The sequence below is a fragment of the Protopterus annectens genome, chromosome 3.part1 (genome assembly GCF_019279795.1).
Source record: "Protopterus annectens isolate FY-2018-M chromosome 3.part1, PAN1.0, whole genome shotgun sequence".
Classification (NCBI taxonomy): Eukaryota; Metazoa; Chordata; order Ceratodontiformes; family Protopteridae; genus Protopterus; species Protopterus annectens.
Window position 1 is genome coordinate 1,355,455,829 of NC_056732.1, and position 21,841 is coordinate 1,355,477,669.

General features: G+C 40.0%; 1 protein-coding gene across 2 annotated transcripts in view; it reads right to left on the minus strand.

Moving 5' to 3' along the window:
- Nucleotides 1–21,841, minus strand: part of VPS28 (VPS28 subunit of ESCRT-I) — an 870,107-nt gene that overhangs the window by 33,461 nt on the left and 814,805 nt on the right. For both annotated transcript variants that reach the window (XM_044067388.1, XM_044067387.1), the window contains exon 9: nt 12,479–12,570. In XM_044067388.1, the coding sequence (XP_043923323.1) occupies nt 12,479–12,570 (92 nt within the window). The remainder of the gene's footprint in view (nt 1–12,478; nt 12,571–21,841) is intronic.

Sequence of the window (21,841 nt, forward strand, 5' to 3'; positions counted from 1 at the left end):
CTACATACACCCAAAAGACACCAGTCTATTCCTTTTTTTTACTGATTAAAAGGGTCATCAAAGAACTTAAAGCCTTCTATAAAGGAAATTGAGCTTGGACCCAAAGTCCATCTTAAGAAAATAAAGAATTGTTCTCACACGTAGCCAAGAAAAAAAAAAACAGATGTTATAAATCCATTTGCAGCTATACTAAGATCTCTCTAAAACAATCAGAAACAAATCTGGAACCTAGTAAATCAGATAATAGTCCAAAACACCCAGCTAGACACTCTCCATGATGATAATATCTCATACAAAATCTTTAACTCTACTAGGCATTCCAAGAAAATTCTCATGTCTTCCTTTTATCTGGTCTTTATTTGGAGCCTCTTCTAAAAGAACCTTAACTAGACTATCCTCCATCCTATTTCAATAGAATGCAACCACAAAAAAATCACACTGTCTAATAGAAAAGCCCTACATATTCTTCAGTTGGTGCTGACAGCCTTCATTACTGGTTTATTAACCTTTGCTAGGATTACATCTTCTAGCCTTTAACTTACCTCTACAATCGTTGCCTCACTAAGAACTATATGTCCAAACAATGGAAAACAAGAATAGTTAAACCTACTTGTAAGACTTCTAAGCTTTACAAAGCAAATGATTTTCATCAAATCTCTACATTACCCACCCTGGGAAAACTGATGCATGCTCAACTAGCAGAATTCAGCTAAAACAAAAGATAACCTGCCCATCACTTGCATAGTTTCTGGGCTGGCAGAAGCACAATGACTACTGTATACACTGTTACAGATGATACACTACAAAATACAAACAAGTGAACTGTAAAAGGTGCCCTACTCACTAACATCACAAAAGTCTTTGACTTGGCAGCTCAATGTCTCTAAATAAACTGCCTGTATACATCAGGCATCAGTATACGGGATCCAGAGTAGATCAAATCAATCCTTCATAGCAGACAGGGACTTCAAAGTAAAAGTACAATCAATGGCATCCCCCTTAGTACCTCTACTGAAATTAATTTCTCAGAGCTTTTCCCCCTATTTTATTTTCCTTATTCATTAACAACTGCCCACAGCCCTACCTCACCACTTTCCTATTAGCCTTTTTGCAAAAAAAGCATAGTTATTTTCAAATCAAATAAATATGCCAAAAAACTTACAAGCTTGCAAAAACCAAGACGTTTAGCTGAACTCTAACTGGCCTCAGGATAATAATGTCATTTTCAATATCAGAAAGACCAGGGCCATGTTGTTAGTTCATTGTAAAGACTATCCAAGGTACCAAACACTTGGGCCATTCTCCACAAGTATCAAAATCCAAATGAAACTGTCTCACAATACAGACACCTGGGAACATGGCTCTGATATAATCATAATTTCCAATATCATACCCAAAGAATGAAATCCAAAGTAAACAAACTTTGGCCCAAAAATATCTTCCACTTTCCTTCTTTCTTTCTTTCTACACATTGCAGAACAGACACAGGCAGAGGAGTCTTCTTTCTAAAACTAGAACTTGACTTTAAGAGCATTCTTCTTCAAGAATGCTCACTGCATATGTGCTTCCCTGCATGCATCGAACACACACACCTGTTGCTTGCTTGCTTCTTTTACACATTCCACATGCCAAATTTAAATACAAGACCTGGACATGGAAATGCACTTACTGCATGACGATGTTCCATCCATCTCTGTGCGCGCGTGTGTGTGTGTGTGTGTGTGTGTGTGTGTATTTGTAAAATACCACAGTTAGGGATGGCACGTTAGTTAAAAAACTCTTTCAGTTTTTCCCGGTTAGGGGTCGCTAATTTGCACAAACTCAAACCCTGTACCTTGGTTACAGGAGACAAGAGCCCAAATCCTCTACACCAATCACCAAACTACTCAAAGGAATCGAGTCTCAGAGCATTTTCAAAGAATTGTGAGGTTCATTGTTTTTTCAAAGAACTGTAAGTTTCAAGGGAACACACGTTTACTGCTTCCCATGCTAATTCTGTTTTTAATGAGCAAGTATTTTGTTTAGCAAATGCTCATCACTAGTTTGCTATAGAATTTGGAAGGAATGTTAGAAGCACAATAGGTAGCATACTTTTGACAGAGAAAGCTATGGGTTCTGCTCCCACTACAGATAGGTGGATTGCTGATACTTTGTACTTTAAATGAGGTAGGGGTGCTGCAGTCCTGAGCGTGTCCTACTTTGGATGATATGCTTATTAAGTAAGAACCTGTTGTCTGTTTGCCATCCATTCCTATTGCAATACTGCCAGCTTACCAATTTTTAATGTAACATAGGCAAATTATATTTAAAGGGCAAGAGGCACTGAATTGGTAAATTAAACACTGAAATATGAAGTTGCTTGCTAGCAGCAATGTCTTCATTAGTTACAAATCGCTAATGTGGAATTATTCATACTGACTGATACTGGTGGATTGTAATGACAGAAGTTTGAGTGAGTGGCCTTTTATGGTTGGAATATTCTGAAATGGGCAATTTTGTCATTATTACTTCATAAGTTTTGTTTCATTGCTCACTGGAAAAATTATCAAAACTTCAAAATAAAACACAGTCTAACAAATGCTGCTGTATTATACAAGGAATATAATTTAATACAATCAGGAAATAGAATCAACGAAAAATGTGCAAGTGTGTGTGGTCTTAAAAATATGTGCAAGGGTCCTATGCTTTGAAAACAGCCCAAAGGTAAACTTTATCCATCTCTAGTCAGATGCATTTTCTTTGAATGTCGGATTCAATGCCATTTCAATGAATTTTAATTTCAAGGGCACAGAAGTTTACTGTTAATGCTAAATCTGTTTTCACTGTGAGTCTGTAACATTTTGTTTAGAAAATGTCTATCACTGTTTGTGCTATAAAATTTGAAATAAAAATTTGAAAATGAATCCAAATGATCTGTAATCACTGTATAAGTAAAGAAGAAAATAGTATGCACACTGAGAGAGGTCAACACTGTTTATGGTAAAAGGGGGGAAACAGCCAAGTAATGGGACACTGGAATGGCTGCAAGGGGGGCAGTTCTGCTGTTGTGTTTGTTGGGTTAGATCCATTACCCTGCAGGGGTCCTATTTGACCATGATCCGGCTCTGAGTGGTCTACAAACTTATCAACTTAAAACTCATGAAAGGACAACTGACTATTAAGGTAATCCTTAACGTAAGTAGGAATGAGTACACAGTATAATTGTTAACAGACTGCATGGTCTTGCCCCATTCTTCTAGCGTCTTTAACATCTCCCAAAAACAGGGCCAAATAACAGCCTGTTCTCTAAGGAGGCATTACACAACAGTCCCTTGACATCCTCTTGTAAAGCCTGAATTCTAAACCACCCATGACTTGTCATTCTAATAAAAAAATAGAAACTGCAGTATTATAGATACCTAGGAATATGGTTAAATCCAACACTTAACCTTTAAAATGACACAAAAATGATCTAATCAGAAGTCAACAAGCTCCTCTTCTTGGCTAGGAAAATTTCCATATGTTATTCTACCAAGATAAAGTCACCATTAGTAATTTATCCAATTACTTGTTCAGTCTCAAAAAAAGAACCTCACCTCTCTTTCTCATAATCTCATACATCTGTAGCCTCATTAACCTGTTTACAAAAATGAACACATCCATACAACTCTCCAAAAAGGCAAATGGCTTCCATTCCAAAAATAATCACACTCATTTTAGGGACCCTGATCTTCAGACTCATTAATCTGGACATGGTTCTATACTTTGCAAAACGTCAGTCAGAAAGACACCAGCCTGTAATCTTAGGTGTACTGCACTGTAAATCTCAAGACACCACAAAACTATTTAATTTCAAACAATCATGCCTTTTGTATCCCCAGCCCAAAAATTTTGGAACCACCTCTAAGCAATTAACATCCTTACCCCTCTCTCCATCACAAAATTCAGAGATAAACCTAAGAAAACACCTCTTCAAACAAGCACAATACAAGGGCAGCCTAAATGGAACAATCACATACACAGCACTGCCCCACAATAAGCCACCAATCTGTCTGCTTTACTCGGCTCCCTACTGAAATGATGGCACTCAAAATGCCGAGCGCTGACAAGCTGGAGAAAAAAACAAACAAAAAAAAAAAAAAAAACGAAACACAGGAGAAGAGTGAATCTCAAAAATCTCTCTTTTAAACTTTTTTTTGAAGGGGCAAGCCCCCTTGCACCCCCCAAACTTATACATACCAACTCCAAGATTGCCATATTTTGTACAAAGGGGAATATTCCAGAAATGCCATCTTGGACCAAGTATAAGTAGGTCCATTCTTTCAGCCACTCAGTCTCCGTATTTTGGGACTCTCTCCAGCAGGTTCTGACATTTCAAATGGTTACCGCTTTACTCTCATAGCAACATCATAAGAATCCATTCACTTATTTGGTTTTAGCCATGGCCATAATCTGTGCAAGGCTTCAAGTGCAACAGCACTATGCATAGAGAAGTGACATCACTATTGTCATATTTTTCTCCGTTCTGTATGTGTGTACATATTAGTCCATTTAATATTTGTTGAACAATTCATCTAAGTCTGTGTTTAAATGTCTGAAGCTTTGATATGCCACGATATATATCTATTACAATACAGCTGTCAGGTATTTCTACTTATGGATGTATGTGCTGTCACCTCAATGTTATATTCTCTTTTATGAAAATCACATTCTCCTGGGATGAGCCTGAAAATGGTCCATGTGGGTCAGTGCTCTACTTTGGTTAACAAGTCTGTAATAAACTAAATAATTGTGATTGCTGCTGTACCCAGACCTCTCAAACAAGTGGGGACAAATTTCAACTGAATCAGGGACAAGTCAAGAAACACTCTGGGACAATCAGGGACACTTTTAAAATATTAGTGCTATTAACTTGAAACATTGGCAGAATCAGAGCATGTGAAGTAATGCACATTTTCTGAAGTAAAAGGAGTTTATAACAATTATTGTCATTATTCATTAAGTAAAATTCATCAACTTTCCTCCAAAAGTCACTAGTTTTAGGAGGGATTAAGAGGGACAGAGTTAAAATGTGAGTCAAAATCAGGGATGTCCCTGAAAATCACGGACAGTTGAGCGGTATGGCTGTACCCTTACTACAAGTACCAGTGATATTATGCCCACATTTTACTGCAGGCTTACACCTGCCTTAACAACAGTCTGGGGAAGCCTTTTTATCTTCCATGACTTCATCCTGGATCTTGGGAGACATGTCTTCAATTCACCTGTGAATGTCCCTTTGATATTTTATAATGTGAAGGGGACTGTTCTAAAGACCAACGATATCCAGAACCTTAATATGCAGGGCTTCCCGGGTACTTTACGGTTTGACTTCTCTGCCCTGTTAGTAGGAGTTAGCCGAAAAGTTAAACCAGACAGAGAAGTCATAGAAACTGTGGAAGAAAAATCTTTATAATGGTCTCTGCCATTTGTTTGTTGAATTAGTGTTCTTTTTTTCAGATTTGTTAGATTTAACTGGCAGCACCTAAAATACTTTTTTTTTTTAATCTCCTAACAACTTCAATCATTCAGTGTCAAAAAGAAGACGAGGCCTTTTTGTTTACAGTACTAACAGTCTGAGTGTCAGTCAGGCCTCAAAAAAAAAAAAAAAAGAAAAACATTCCAAATGAAAGTGTTCTCAGGTTATCTGTCTACTGCACTTATACTTACTCATGGACTTTAGCAAAGTAACACTAAGAAACAAAACAATACAGGCAGAAGATTGAAAAATTAAAAATGTAGCAGCTGAGTGAAATGTTGCAGTTGTTGTGCAGTAAAATCTGACTGAGGTGATGAGATGTTTCTTGAAGTAGCAATAAAAAGTGGTTTATAACAAGCTTCTTTTCAGAAGATGGGAGTAACTTCATACCACTTTGCAGTGGCGGCTGGTGACTTCAAATCACAGGGGGGTTGCAGGAGACAGCTGAATGGGTGGGGTCAAGGGGAGGGGGTGTGGTCAACCAGAAAGGGGAGGAGCTATGCACAAAACCACAAAAAACTAACTTTAATTAAATACGCTGCCCTGGGTGGCAAACCATCATTATGAAAGTCCAATCAAGACAAAAATAAGTGTAGAAGAATAAAAATATTTCAATGCATTGGCTGCATGACAGCTTACTTAATATCTAGATGGAAACAAAAGGTTGTGAGGCATGAAAAAATAAATTACTTTTTAAATACATTACTGGAATGCCAGTCAAAATCAAGTATAAGAAAAACCAGAAGCACTCAACTCAAACCACTTCTCCTTGCACTGCAGTCCTAATTATAATATATTCAGCTTTATTAAAGTACCAAGTAACATGCTGAAAGTAGAAATCTATGTGATGCCCCCACTTGTAAAAATGTTTCTTATCCAAAAAGACCTGCTGCCTGACAACTTGTTTCATGGGGAAAACATGATAAAAGTAAAAATGAAAAGCAAACAAGAAACAAGCTCAAGATACATTGCTTAAAGGATTACTGTACAGGTTATGGACCACACATGATTGGCATTCTGTTTAGTTTACGGGTAAAGTCTGTAGAGATGACTGGAAGTCTCCAACAAGTGTAATGAGCTTTTTAAAATAATGGAATCCTGTCCTTTAATACCCAAGGCTTATACATTATCTAGTCAAGTATTCTCTGCATGGCAACAACAGAAAGGCTTTCAATGTTGGCAATTCTTTAACAGTATGCTTATTAAAGCTTACTTGCATCTTACGATCTCAGACAAGCTTACCTTATGGTCATTAAAGCATTGCTACTTAAAACACAGAGCAACAGGCACTTTGAGTAATAAGCATAAATCAACAGTACAAAAATATGACAGAAACCAGACCATTCTGCAAAATCAAGGACAGATGAAAAGCCACTGTAGTACTTATGCAGTGTGTCCTCCCCATCCAAGGTAGATACAACTACTCCTTGCCTTGCTTGGACACATCCAGAGTCACTACATGGGGAGTGGGGTGCAACAAGCATGTCACAATTTGAAATCTCTCTGGCTGACTGTGATGGCCCTGACACATTTGTCATACCTCTCAACCTCAAGAGCAAGAAATCTGGACAAAGCCATACACAGAAGTGGGACAAAGGCCCAACAATAAGGACAATTTTTAAATATTGCTCTAATAAACTTAGAAAGATAATAGAATAGGTCTTGCATTAGTATGAATTTTCTGAAGGGTATAAAATCTGAAACTCAAATGTCTGTCATTTTCTAACTTCAGTCTTTAGTGATGTCACTAATTTGCCAAAAACACAATTTTATGAAAAATGGACAAAAACGTGATGCAAAAATATAAAATAGACACACAATACAGCTGCTACCTGTCAAAGAAGGGACACTTTAATATTAGTACTGCTACCTTGAGCAGCTGACAAAATATAAAAGAATCTACATGCATTTCAAGTAATCTATAACTTTGATTATTACAGTTATTTCTTAATTGTAAACCCTCCATGTTTTCTTCCAAAATTGCTATTTTATGGAGGGATTATAAGGGGGAAGAGCAACATTTTGAGCCAAAAATTGGGGACAGTTGAGAGGTTGGCTATGCCTAATTCTATAAAGCATTTTATTTGCATGTACCTCTCAACCTGTTAATGCAGTAAATCTGAACAAGGCCAAATATATTGGGGGCACATATAAACAGTACTAAAATTGCTCTTGTATAAATTGAGACAGTTGATAGAACAGCTCTTACTTTAACATGCATTTTTCTGAAGGTTATGAAGTCTGAAACTTAGAGTGACTTCTGGCAAATCATTTAGGAATTAAAACTACAAATTTTATGAACAAACCAAAAATAAGAAGCAAAAATCTATTCATTCTTTGAAAATCTGGACAGTTGGGAGGTATAGTTCAGCTGGGCCTGTCTGAGTTTGCTGCCCTTCCCCCCTGACAAAATAATGGTTGAATGGAGCCTCTGCAGCCATTCCAATGAACCATTATACTTGGCTATTTCACTCCATTTACCATAAACACTAATGTGCATACTGCTTTACTTCTATGATGAGTTGGACTTCATTTGAAAGTTTTATTTTGTATTTTACAGCACAAACACTAAGTCATCTGTTAAACAAAGCAATGCAGTCTCACAATGAAAACTTAGCATTAAAACTTCTCTGCCCTTGAAACTCACATTCATTGAAACAGCATTGAAACCCACATTCAAAGAAAATACATTTTGCCAGTGGCAGATAAAGATTAATTTTGGGCTGTTTTGGAATCATAGGCTCCTTGCATATGAAACATACATGTGCTCTTTGATACACCTTCCTCATTGTACTAAAATTATATTCCTTGTACAATACAGTACACTTGTTACAGGATGTTTTAAATTTGTTTTGAACATTTTTCCAGTAAGCAATGAAACAAACCATATGCACCCATAATGGCAAAACTGCCCAGTTGGGAACATTTATCATACACCAGCCTACTCAGACTTCCACAGTCCACCATTATTAGTAAATATACACAATTCCACAGTCCACCATTATTAGTAAATATGCACAATTCCACAGTCCACCATTATCAGTAAATATGCACACTTCCACAGTCCACCATTATCAGTAAATATGCACAATTCTACAGTCCACCTTTATCAGTAAATATGCACAATTCTACAGTCCGTTATCAGTAAATATGCACAATCTCTGAAGTCAGTCATCTAAATAATTCCACATTAAAGAAATCTGTAACTAATGAAGTGGTTGCTGCTAGCAATCACCTTTATATTTCATGGTTTCATCGAAAAATAAAGTGTCTGTTGCCCCTCAGGAATAAATTGTCTATATTACATTAAAAAATGATAAGCTAGTAATAATATTGCAAGAGGAAATGGATGGCAAACTGATAACGAACTCATAGTTAGTATCTTCACCAAGGAGAACATTCTCAGTCGGCAGCATCTACCCCTTGTGGGAGTAGAACCCACAACCTTCTGCATCAAAAGCAAGTACACAGCCTGTTGTGCTATAGTATTAACTTGGCAAAGCACTAAACTTCTATTCCCTGCAGCTCTCAGTTCCTTGTAAAATCTACTCAATACTCAACTGCATCTCAACCCAGCTCAAGAAAACTGGAAAAAGCCAAAATGTATGGGGGTCAAAAGCCCAAAACAGGGACACATTAAACATTGCTTGTATAATCTTGGAAAGTTGCTAGAATAAAATGTTGTGTTGCCACCATATATTTTACTGCCAAGGTCCCTGAGCAAAAACAGTCAGAGTAACATACCACTACGCCACATCAGCTGCTTTGTAAAGAGAGGAAGACTGAAACTTAAATGGCTATCATTTAGTGAATTCAGTTCTCACCATAGCTGTCAACCTCTTAGTACAAAACACCTGGACAAACCCAGTAATGAGGGAATACAGCCCTCAAACATATTCAGTGAATTCAGTTCTTGCCATAGCTGTCAACCTTAGCACAAAAACCTGGAAGCCAATAATGGGGAATACAGTCCCAAAAATAGGGACAAATTTAAAATATTCATCTTATAAACTTGAAAATTGCTAAAAAAAAAAAGGTTGTGCTACTATGTATTCTGAAGAACATGAAGTTGGAAATTCAAATGCCGGTCAATTTTACTGCGGACAGAACAAAAACAATTTTCAGCAGAGACGAGGGATTAAAACTGCAGACACATCTTTGTAAAATGGCAGGGCACCAGAGCAAATCCACACAAACACAGGCAGGAGATGCACACTCCACACAGAAGCCACCCCAACCAAGAATCAAACCAGAAAAGCTATAGCTGTGAGGCAACAATACTACCACCGCACCATCAATTATGCAAGGAATTAAACATTCAGAAACCTGAAGTCTGAAATTCAAATGCCTGTCAATTTTACTGCGGACAGAACAAAAACAATTTTCAGCAGAGGCGCAGGGATTAATACTGCAGACACGTCTTTGTAAAATGGCAGGGCACCAGAGCAAATCCACACAAATACAGGGAGGAGATGCAGACAGAAGCCACCCCAACCAAGAATCAAACCAGAAAACCTATAGCTGTGAGGCAACAATACTACCACCGCACCATCAATTATGCAAGGAATTAAACATTCAGAAACCTGAAGTCTGAAATTCAAATGCCTGTCAATTTTACTGTGGACAGAACAAAACCAATTTTCAGCAGGGATTAAAACTGCAGACACGTCTTTGTAAAATGGCAGGGCACCAGAGCAAATCCACACAAACACATGGAGGAGATGCAGACTCCACACAGAAGCCACCCCAACCAAGAATCAAACCAGAAAACCTATAGCTGTGAGGCAACAATACTACCACCGCACCATCAATTATGCAAGGAATTAAACATTCAGAAACCTGAAGTCTGAAATTCAAATGCCTGTCAATTTTACTGTGGACAGAACAAAACCAATTTTCAGCAGGGATTAAAACTGCAGACACGTCTTTGTAAAATGGCAGGGCACCAGAGCAAATCCACACAAACACATGGAGGAGATGCAGACTCCACACAGAAGCCACCCCAACCAAGAATCAAACCAGAAAACCTATAGCTGTGAGGCAACAATACTACCACTGCACCATCAAATATGCAAGGAATTAAACATTCAGAAACCCTTAAGTCTGAAATTCAAATGCCTGTCAATTTTATTTAACATTTTTAATCAGGACAGTCTGACTTGGAACAAATAAACAATTTTCAGCAGAGGCCCAGGAAGAAATAATGCAGACATGTCTTTGTAACATGGGAGGACACAAAAGCAAACCCACACAAACACAGGGAGAAGATACAGACCCCACAAAGAAGGAACCCCAGCCAAGAATCAAACCCAAGAACCTGCAGCTGTGAGGCAACAATGCTACTACTACACCATCAAATATCAAGCATTGCAACATTTACAAACCACAGATATTATGAGGAACAGATCAGATCGAATATGAGGCAAAAATCTGAAATTTTTTTACAAATGGTGGTGGGTAGGGAACTCAAGTCTTTAACACCTGCATACAGGGTTCAAGCCTGAGGCATTCCCTACCACACCACCATAAGCACCTGGGGCATTTTCACACACACACACACACACACACACACACACACACACACACACACACACACACACACACACACACACACACCAGTAAAGCACAAGCACCATACACAAACTCCAGTAAAGCATAAGCACCATACACACACAAATAAACATTGTAAATTAAAAAGCACAAACTCCAGTAAAGCATAAGCACCATACAAATAAACATTGTAAATTAAAAGGCACCTTACCTGAATACATCCAGCTAACATACATCCTTCCCGCGCAATACTGAAAGACCCGCGAGATCCTAATGCTCCTGCCCGACGAGATCCCTAATGCTCTGTCCCGAGTCCCTGCACAGACGTCTCCTTGTGTCCCCCTATGGGGACGGCCGGACTGCCTTGAGCATGCGCATAGACCGACAGTAGTCGGACTGTCTATGCTGCTGCAAGTCCGCGAATTTCGAAAAATAATTTTTTTTTTTTTTTTTCTCATTTTTCTTTCTCTTTTTTATTTTTGAGGGGGCTGCAGTCCGGCAGCCCTATGCCACGAGCCGCCCCTGCCACTTTGGATACCACTGTGAACCTTCAGAAACATATTAAGAAAGATAAGAGGCTGCTATTACTTCAAATGTAAGTTGGGAAAAGCAAAATGATTTATTGTTAGGGTGACTATTCTCGACTGGCTCTTGGCAACTTTGGAATGATAAGCATGGACTTTCAAAATGTAAAATCAAAGTTCCAGATCAAATTCTATGGATCCTGTAAAACTTCTAACACTTAGATTAAAACCATTATAATGTATAGCAACTGTGTATTAGTTAAAACACTGTACTTCCTTAAATGCCATTACAACAAAAATCACTAAAAATCAAGAATATCTCAGAGGCCTAGTGAAAATAATGAACCTCCTCCCATGTAAGACGTTTCCATAATTATTTCATATAGCTGTTTATTCAATCTTTCTTTCATCTCATCTTGCTTTTTGTCACTGAAGTACTTTACCCCACAAATACATAAAAAGCTACTGGTCCTTTTTGTACATTTTGCACCTTTGTGTACAGATGATGTTTTTGTCTAAAACTGAAATGGTCTCATTAAATGCATATAGATGAAAACCCTGCACACCCAGTCTCAAAAATTACACAGAAGAATAGACTTTACAACAGCAGTGACTGGATGCAGGATGTGCCTGCTTTAGCTTACCAACATTTGCAAGGAAAAGCTACACATACAAAGGTGGATACCAAAGGCAGCTGCATTCACAACACTGTATACACTCAGCAGTACTCCTCTCTCTGGTACACCATCAAATGCTGTTTACAGCATCCAGGATAATGGCAAAGACCACCCTCTCTGAAGGAAAAATAATATCTGTATGGAGTTCAAGACTTCTTAGCTTTTAAAAACAGTGGTTAATCAGTATCACAAAGATTAGCACTAACAGACATAACAGCATTGCCACTTACCAAACACTGACCTTCTGTTTTCCTTCAAAATCTGGAGCAAGGTTGCTCATTCGGTTCATTGTCTCCAATAGCTCTCGTAGATCTGGCTGGATCTGGCAAAGACAAAAAATACAAGGTAAAAGGAAATGTGTTAAGAAATGACCTCCAAGTGGTGACTGCATCTGCAATTCAACTCCCTCAAACTGGTAAATAAGGAAAATTGGAGGAACATATCCAGATACAACAAATTACTGTACTTATAACCTAATGACTGCAGTTGATATTTTAAATTAAAGTATAAAAACATTTATATTTATGCACATTACATTGCCTTGGATGGCAGTGCCACAACACATTTTCTTCCTCCACCAACTGACCTAACCTCTACATTCGCCAGGAGATGCAACCTCATCCCTAGGCAGGGAGGTCTCTCTCACAGGAAATGCACTGGGCTTCCTGACATTTACCAAGACACTACGTGTAATGTGAATTCCTTACACTATCATCCTGTAGTGGCAGTAGACAATTTAAATGACCTTACAGGTACTGTACCCATTTCTCTACACAAGTCTTAGAGATGCAGGAATGACAGCACAGGATGTTCTTGCTCCCACAGGTAACCACAAAAGAAGAGTCAAACCTCTCAACATGTACTAACATGCGCTGTACCTAAAAGAATTAAGTACATTTTAAAATGCATTAAAAGTTGTACATACTAGCTAGCATGCAGTTCTTAACAACGCAAAGATACTTACAGAAAGCAAGAACTGTAAAGCTAAAAACTGTATCCCCAGAGTACATTTAAAACAGTGTACAATGCAGAACCATCAGAATTTTCTTTTCCCCAATATGAAACTATTTCTGCAATTTGTGACTGATTTCACCTAAAAATAACATTTATGAACATTTTGAATAAATTCTTGTCTATCTCATACGATTCATCTGTGATTATTTTCATTACCTGCAATTAAGTAGCCATATTCTGCTTATCATAACAGATTACAGAAATGACTTTGTTGATATTTATCAGAAGAATGGAACCCAGAACAAACTGAAACCCACCAAGGTAAACCAAACATCTAGTATGTAACTAGGGTTTGTTTGTAATTCTGATTCTTTTCTTCATTGTTAAATGAAAATAAAATGAACATCCCAAAGCTCATTTGTCAAAAAAACTTCTGTATGGGCTATTTCCCCCCATGTAAAACAACACATTTATAGTATTGTCACTTTTGAAAAAACTGTTAACATTTCATGAAATTTTCATGACACATCAGTTGGATCGGAAATATTGAAGATTTCATGCCTGCTCTTCTGACAGTGCTAACTCAGACACGAGGTAAGAATTTTCAATGCAATTCAATATGATTTTCATCATCCCTTCTCAATAACTGATATCTACAGCTGTGCACTTATTACTTGCTGCTTCGAAGTCAGGAGGACTGCATGGAGCAACTGAATGGGTGAGGCTAACTAGAATGCAGCTGTATTACACCAGGAGAACATCAACTATTGGACGTGGTTACAACTGGTCACACACTAATGCACGTACAACAGTCTTCCGCAACAGTCTTGTTCTGTGAGGTGGTTGAATAGATTTGTCTAAAAAAACATACACCTTTAAACACAAAACTGGCTGGCCCTGACTACACAAAACTACATATTTGAGTGTGTATGTGATGTAACATATGTACACCCATTTAAGTGAGTTTCATGCAATGACGACATTTGAAAACTAAAGAAAGGGAAACAACTTCTTTTCCTATACCACCTATGTTAGTGATGACTGAACTCAACATGTATGATAACAGACAGGGCTCATTAGATATTATTATTACTATATTATTTAATAAATACTTGTAAATAACAGCAGCATATTCTTTGTAAAACCAAATTTCAACCAATATATCAAAGTACAGTTGTTTTAGGAGCTTAGCATAACTGTAAATGTTCATGTAGCTTTGCTGTTGCTGCCCTCACTTTTTGGGATACCTGCAGAAACCTGACTAGACCGAGATGGACTTTCAGAGCTTTACCTTATTCCAGGGCTTGGGCCAAACCCCTTCCACCAGAAAGCAAGGATGTTGATGGTCTAAAAGACGTGCCAGATGATGCATCTTTTGATCTTTCTTGCACTAGCAACATCCAAGTAGAAGACCTTGACACCAAAGCCCCACTAGACCAGATGGGATAAGCTCTGTATGCCTTAGTTTCCCTACAGTGACCCATTAATTTCACTCTTCAGGAAATATACAAAGATAAAAGAGGGAGAGGGGCCTGGTAGGAAAGTAAGAGGGAAGATACAGGAAGGGATCTGGGAGTCACCACAACCCATATAGTGAAGAACAACTGGTCAGAACATGGTAGGAGTGAAGGGTCTCTGAACAGTAACAGTAAATCTACTTGAACATCTACATTTATAGTAAGCTGGTAACATAGCTGTGCTATGCTAAGTTGGTTGCAGTATTCACTCTGGCAGTCTTCGCTTTTGGGAAGATTCCCAAAGCATGAGGAGTTAAGGAGGTGGAAATAAGAGGTTAGGAGATAACATCCTGCAAGACAGCAGTGGCAAATCCTGGCCTGGGCATGGAAGTTTCTCCTAAATTCTAGCACTTAGAGAATATGTGGATGCAAGTCCAGGCTGCTGCTTCAACATCAGACTTTATGGTAACACCACACAACTATGGTGGCTGCAGTGGCTGTAATGAAGTGGGCCCTGTTAAGCCTTGGAATAACTTTACCGTGAGCTGAATAATGAAAGGAAATGCAATGAACAAGCCATTTGGAAAGGGTCTTTACTGGATTTCTCCCTTTGTACAAAAAACAAATGCCTGATCAGACTTTCTGAATTCTTTGGTTTTGTGTAAATAAAATCACAGCTGTCTATGAACATCAAGGGAATGAAGTGCACTTTCCCTTCTGCTCTATGGCTTAGGGAACAAAACTGGTAACTGAATGACTTGGTTAAGGAACAGTTCAGAACTCATTTTAGGAACGAAGTAAGGATTAGTATGAACAGATACACTATTAATGTTCAAAGACTAAGAAAGAATCTTTATTGATTAAGGCCTAGAGCTCAGAAATTTTCTTGGCAGAAGGAACAGCTACCAGGAACAGCATCTTCCAAGATAGAAACTGGAGGGCAGTTGAAGCAGCTGGTTCAAAAGGTGCCAGTGTTAATTTTTCTAATACATAGTTAAGATCTCATGGTAGGGCTGTCTCCTTCCTTGGTGGTATAAGATGAAGGCAAAGGTGCCATGGCTAATTTTCCCAACACACAGTTAAGACCATATGGTGGGGTACTTTATTGGTGGTCTAGGATGATGGATCCTCTTTGTCCATTTTGGAAACTGCTTAACAGAACTCCTGGAATACAAAGCTGGATCCATGCACTTTAACAGATGTATAAGCTTAGCCAGTTTTATAAAGTCTGACAAATATTCTACAACAGCACACACTTTTGCCTTGTATGGATCAAGGATCCAAGACTGGAAATAAAAAAAAATGTGCAAATGGAGAATTTCTTTCATTTGGTTAGGTAGGATTTTCCTTTTTTTGGTCTCAAACTCCATTTTTAGCACATCCTCAAGAGTACATACGCCTAAGTGGAATCAATGTGAAATCATCTAGCTTGTCAGTTTTAGAATGGATAAGTTGGGATGTAGAACAGACTCTTTGTTTTGAGTCAGGAAATCCAGAGCTGAAACAGCACTTTCCATTTCCTCTTGTCAGACTGTTTGGCAAAGGGAGCCAGTAATACCTTGGCCAAAATGGCTCTAATAAAACCTCTTTTGGCTTTTACTCCTCTTTTTTTTTTAATAATACCCTGCGGACAGAGAGTATAGGAGGAAATGCATAAAGAAACAGACCAGTTCAATTCAGAGGGAAGACATATTACTATTAAAACATCATATATAAAGTGAGTGCTATATAATTCTTAATCTTGCAGACTTTATTATCTAGGTGAGTGAAATGGTCTTTCTTAGAACCTTTTCTGAGAAAAACAGGGCTTAACAGGAAGATAAATGCAATATAGATGAACAATTTACAAAGTCATAGGAAGGGTGGACCAAAGGGGGCAGCTGACCTAAGGCCAAGCTTTCAGGGGGCATGTTTGGCACATTACAAGAGGTGCCAATAAGTCCAACAAAGACTATTCATTTTTGGTAAGCATTTAAGCAATCAAATTACAAATGTGGCTGCTTAAATGACAGTTAATGAATATTGGAAACTGTAACAATGAGCTATCATGTACTTAAAACAGCAGCTGTTTGATACAGTTTAGCAAGGAGGTATAATGGAGCTACAATACAGTTTTTGCTTTGCCTGAAAACATGATTTTTGGACCTCAGTTCTGAGGAGACATTTTTTTTGAGAGGATGTTAAGGGTGGGGGTTACAAATGAGGGGTATTTACCCAGGGCACCAAATGACCTTTCTAGAGCTCTGACAGTTTACTTTAGTTGGTCAAACCAGCATGATTAGGGAGAAAACCAGAGAAATCAAAGAAAACACAAAGACATGGGAGAACACATAGATTCCACAAAGAAGGTGATCACAAGTCAGGACTGAACTTCAGTTCTTAGAACTAGAAGGCTTTCAGATATTTTACAAGTGAGCAATCATGTTGTTCAAAGTCAGGAAATTCAACTAGAAAATTGTATACAAATAAATTTTAAAAATAAAAAACAATACCCTACATTGCTGTGAACTTATTTGTAATGACACCTCCTATTTAGATCCAACGGACACAGTCAATTTCTAATGAATGTTCAACACTGTATATACCTATGGAAGCTATATACATGCCTGTTTCTAAATGATGTTCATGGAAGCTACTATAAAGCTTTTTCTTTCATGTTTATACACTTACCTGTATTCCTTCTGATATCAAGTAATAAGAAGTTATGTACCTACCATAAAGTTCCATGTTAATTGTCTTCTTCTCGCCTTGTTTCTTGCTTGTTGGGCTCTGAGCCGATCCTCGGCTCCGACTTGGCCATCTTCAAAAGCTCGAGAGCTGCTTACTGGCTCAAGGCCCCCCTATATCCCATGATGCCTGGCGCTAGATACCCAGATCTCATTTGGTAAACCTAACTACAGACATAATAATAACAATTAAAATAATACAGTAAACATGTCGTAGGATGCATGAATCCTACTGGAGAGACTGCTAGTCAGAAGTAATAGCCAGAGAAGACTCAGCCAGTGATAAAAACATAAGGAACTCTTCTCGGTCTACTAGGGATAGGGGGATGGAGGGTGGGAGGCAAGAAAGAAGGCGAGAAGAAGACAACTAACATGGAACGTTATGGTAGGTACATAAATTCTTAATGTTAAGTTGTCTATCTCTCCTTCATTCTTGCTGGTTGGGATAGCGTCCCTAGCACCTCAATCCTGGGTGGCTCATCGGAACAGACTCTTCAGAACAGTGGAACCAAAATCAGCTCTGCTCCTAGAGGTCACATCCAGCTTATAATGTGAAATAAAGGTATGAGGATTGGCCCATGTAGCTGCCACACAAATAGTTTCCATTGGCAATCTTGCCTGAAAAGCCACTGAAGTAGCTAGAGCTCTAGTGGAGTGACCTTTCGGTTTAGCAGGAAGCTCTTTATTTCTTAGCTGATATATAAATGTAATGATAGATGTCAACCACCTAGATAAGGTTACTTTCGACACAGGTAGACCTTGTTTGCCCTCAGCATAAGACAGGAACAGCTGGTCTGATTTTCTTATTTGCTTAGTTCTATGCAGGTAAAAGCGTAACTGTCTATGAACATCCAACTGATGCAATTTGTATTCCGCCTTGTTGGAATAATTTGGAAAAAACACAGGCAGATCAATAGACTGATTCAAATTATTGTCAGAAGAAACCTTTGGAAGGAAGGAAGGATTAGTCCTGAGAGACACTCTGTCATTGTGGAAAACTAGATAAGGAGGGTGAACACAAAGAGCCTGATGCTCAGAAACTCTTCTGGCTGAAGTAATTGCAACCAGAAAAAGGGTTTTCCAAGAAAGAAACTTCAAGGAACAAGAAGCTGCCAGTTCAAAGGGGGGCAGTATCAGGGAAGCTAAAATCAAATTTAGATCTCACGGAGGTGGGGGATCTCTCACTGGGGGCCTGAGTAAAGTAGCCCCTTTGAGAAAAAGCCTTACAAAGCTTATGGGACATAATACTAGTATCCGATAGACCTGTATGAAAGTTTGAAATTGCAGCTAACTGAACTCTAATCGTGGCAGAAGAAGATCCAGCACGAAAAAGTTAAGCTAAAAAAATCCAAAATATGGTGCACAGGGGCTGAAAAGGGATCTATATTCCTAGCCTCTGCCCAGAAAGAGAAACGTTTCCACTTACTAGCGTAAGTCTTTCTAGTGGTAGACTTGTGTGATGATAAGATGATTTCACGCACCGAGTGGGAGATGTTCGGAAGCCTGGCTAAGGTCAGAAGTGGAGCAACCAAGCAGTGAGCTGGAGAGATTGAAGGGATTGGTGCAGCCCACCCGACTGATGGATCAGGAGGTCCGGAACTGGGTCCAGGGTCCAGGGCTGCTCCAGAAGGTAATGATGCAGGAACGGGAACCAAATTTGTCGAGGCCAGTAAGGGACAATGAGGATCATCTTGCATCCCAATGTGGTAGCTTTCTGTATCAATTTGGGAATTAGGGGGAATGGAGGGAATGCATAAAGAAGTCCCTGAGGCCAATCGTGAACTAGAGCGTCTCTGGGGGAGTGTCCGGGAAGAGGAAGGAGAGAGAAGAAATTGTTGCACTTGCTGTTGAAGGGGGTGGGAAAAAGGTCGCAGCAAGGCTGACCCCATTTGTGGAAGATTTGATCCGCCACTGTCTGATTGAGAGACCACTCGTGAGGCATGAGAATTGCTCTGCTCAGCCTGTCCGCTATAACGTTGGACTTCTCAGGGATGTGCGCTGCTATCAGAAACCGTTGGGAAGAGATCGCCCACTGCCAGAGTCTGAGTGATTCTCGACATAGGGGGTAGGACCTGGTTCCGCCCTGCTTGTTGATGTACCACACTACTGCCATATTGTCTGTTTGAATTGCAATGGTCCCAGTAGGAAGAAAGTTGTGAAGAGCTTACAACACCAAAAGCACAGCCCTCATCTCCAAGACACTGATATGCAGATGGTACTCGTGAGGCTGCCAGGTGCCTTGGACTGTTCTGCCCTGAAAATGCCACCCCCCCACCCGATCAGGGAGGCATCCGTGGTCACCGTAGCCACTGGAGGAGGAAGAGCAAATGGTCTGCCCCGGGGTACTGATGGGGAAACCATCCACCAAGCAAGTTGGCTTTTGCATGTCTGTGTGATCATTATTTTGTGAGACATTGGAAGTTGCTGGTAAGACCATTGGGTGAACAGCATCCACTGAAGAATCCTCATATGAAAACGAGCGAGGAGGACTAGTATGATAGCCGCTGCCATGAGACCCAAGGTCTTTAGGACGAATCTGGCCCAAATTTTTTTGCATCCTAATAAGACTTGGACATGTTGGCGAATGTCTAGCACTCTGTCTAATGGAAGTCTCGCTGACAGGTCCTTTGTATTTAAGTTTGCACCTATAAAGGTAATAGATTGACAAGGCGACAATGCAGACTTTTTGAAATTTATTGTGATGCCTAGTTTGGAGCAAGTTTGGATGGTATAGTCTCTGGCTCGCAGCAGGTGATGCCTGGTGGTTGCAGTAAGGAGCCAGTCGTCTAAATATGGAAACACCTGGAATCCTTGCCGTCTCAGGTGAGCGGTAACTACTGCCAAACATTTGGTGAACACACTAGGGGCTGTGGTGAGACCAAAGGGCAGAGCTCTGAACTGATAATGACTGGCTCCAGGCCGGAAGCGGAGGAATCTTCTGGAACGTCTGTCCATTTTGATATGGTAGTAAGCGTCCTGAAGATCTATGGAGCACATCCAATTGTCCTGACCCAGAAAGGGTAAAATGGACTGTAGTGTGACCATCCGGAACTTCGTTCTTTGAACAGATCTGTTTAGTCTGCTGAGATCCAGAATGGGTCTCCAGTCCCCTGTCTTTTTTGGTACCAAAAAGAACCTCGAGTAAATTCCGAATCTTTGCTGGTCTGCCGGGACTGGCTGGATGGCTCTTTTTCTTAGCAGTTTTGAAATTTCTTGAACTGCTTGATCCCTTAGATTGGGTGGAATATCTGGAGGGGATTTGTTGGGAACATAGGGAGTACGAAAGAAAGGGATTTTGTAGCCTTCAGATATGACAGACAGTACCCATTTGTCTTGTGTTATACTTTTCCAAGCTTTTGGGTACAGCAATTATCTTCCCCCGACTGCCTCCGAAGGTGGACAGCCGGGCAGCACCTCAGGGATGCTGGAAGGGCTTGACAGGGAAAGATTCTCTTTGGCCCTGATTTTGCGGACCCCCTCTGCCCCGAGGGCAGCGTCTATTGTTGTTCCCTCCTCTGCCCCTGGAGGGGAACTCTCCACATGTGTCAGGCACGGCTCCCTGGGGTTTCCGGAACCACATCTTCCCACTCTTCTGACTCCTGGGATACGGTCCTGAAGGAGTGGAAAAATGGACTCCCACAGCAGAGAGAGTCTTGCCTTCCTGCTCACACCTGGCAAGGGTATTCTTCACCTGTGGTCCAAAAAGAGCAGAACCATCAAAGGGGGTGTTTGTGAAAGACGCCCTGAAGGGTTCCGCAAAGTTACATAACCGCATCCAGGCATGCCTCCTCAAAGCCACGCCTGTGCCTGCAGCCCTACTCGCACCATCGGCTGCATAAGAGATGACATGGAGGAGTTTACAACCGAATTAAGAGTCGCCAGCTGGGAGGCAACCTTAGCCTGAACCCCCGCAGCTGATAGATCTTGAAGGGTATCTCCTAGCTCTTTAAGGAGATCCCTTTGAAGGCGGGTAAAGTGGCACAAATAGTTCAGCGACCTCATAGAGAAGGTCGCTGATGCAAACATCCACTTCCCATATCTGTCCATCGTCCTAGATTCCTTATTAGGGGGATAGACAGACGAAAAAGTTTCAGCTAACTCCTTTTTTGTGGCCGCTGCTACCACCATGACATCAACGGGAACACCCTTAGTCAGAAATTGCTTGTCTTGTGGTGCAGTAATAAATTTTGTGGGTCTTCGGGGGGTTGGTTTCACCGTATCTGGGGCTGACCATGCCTTCCGAGCCACCACAGACATCAGTGGATCGAAAGGCGGAGACACCCAGGAGGTGGAGGGTCGGGAACCAAACGTGTCCAGGAATACCGACTCATCCTCGGCAGGGTTAAGGGTAGTCCAGTTCCCCCTCTGCCTAAGTATCTCAAGGATGTCTGAGAAAGAGACGTCCTCAGAGGGGGATCTCGGGGACCCTTCCGAATCCTCCAAGTTGGTATCTGAA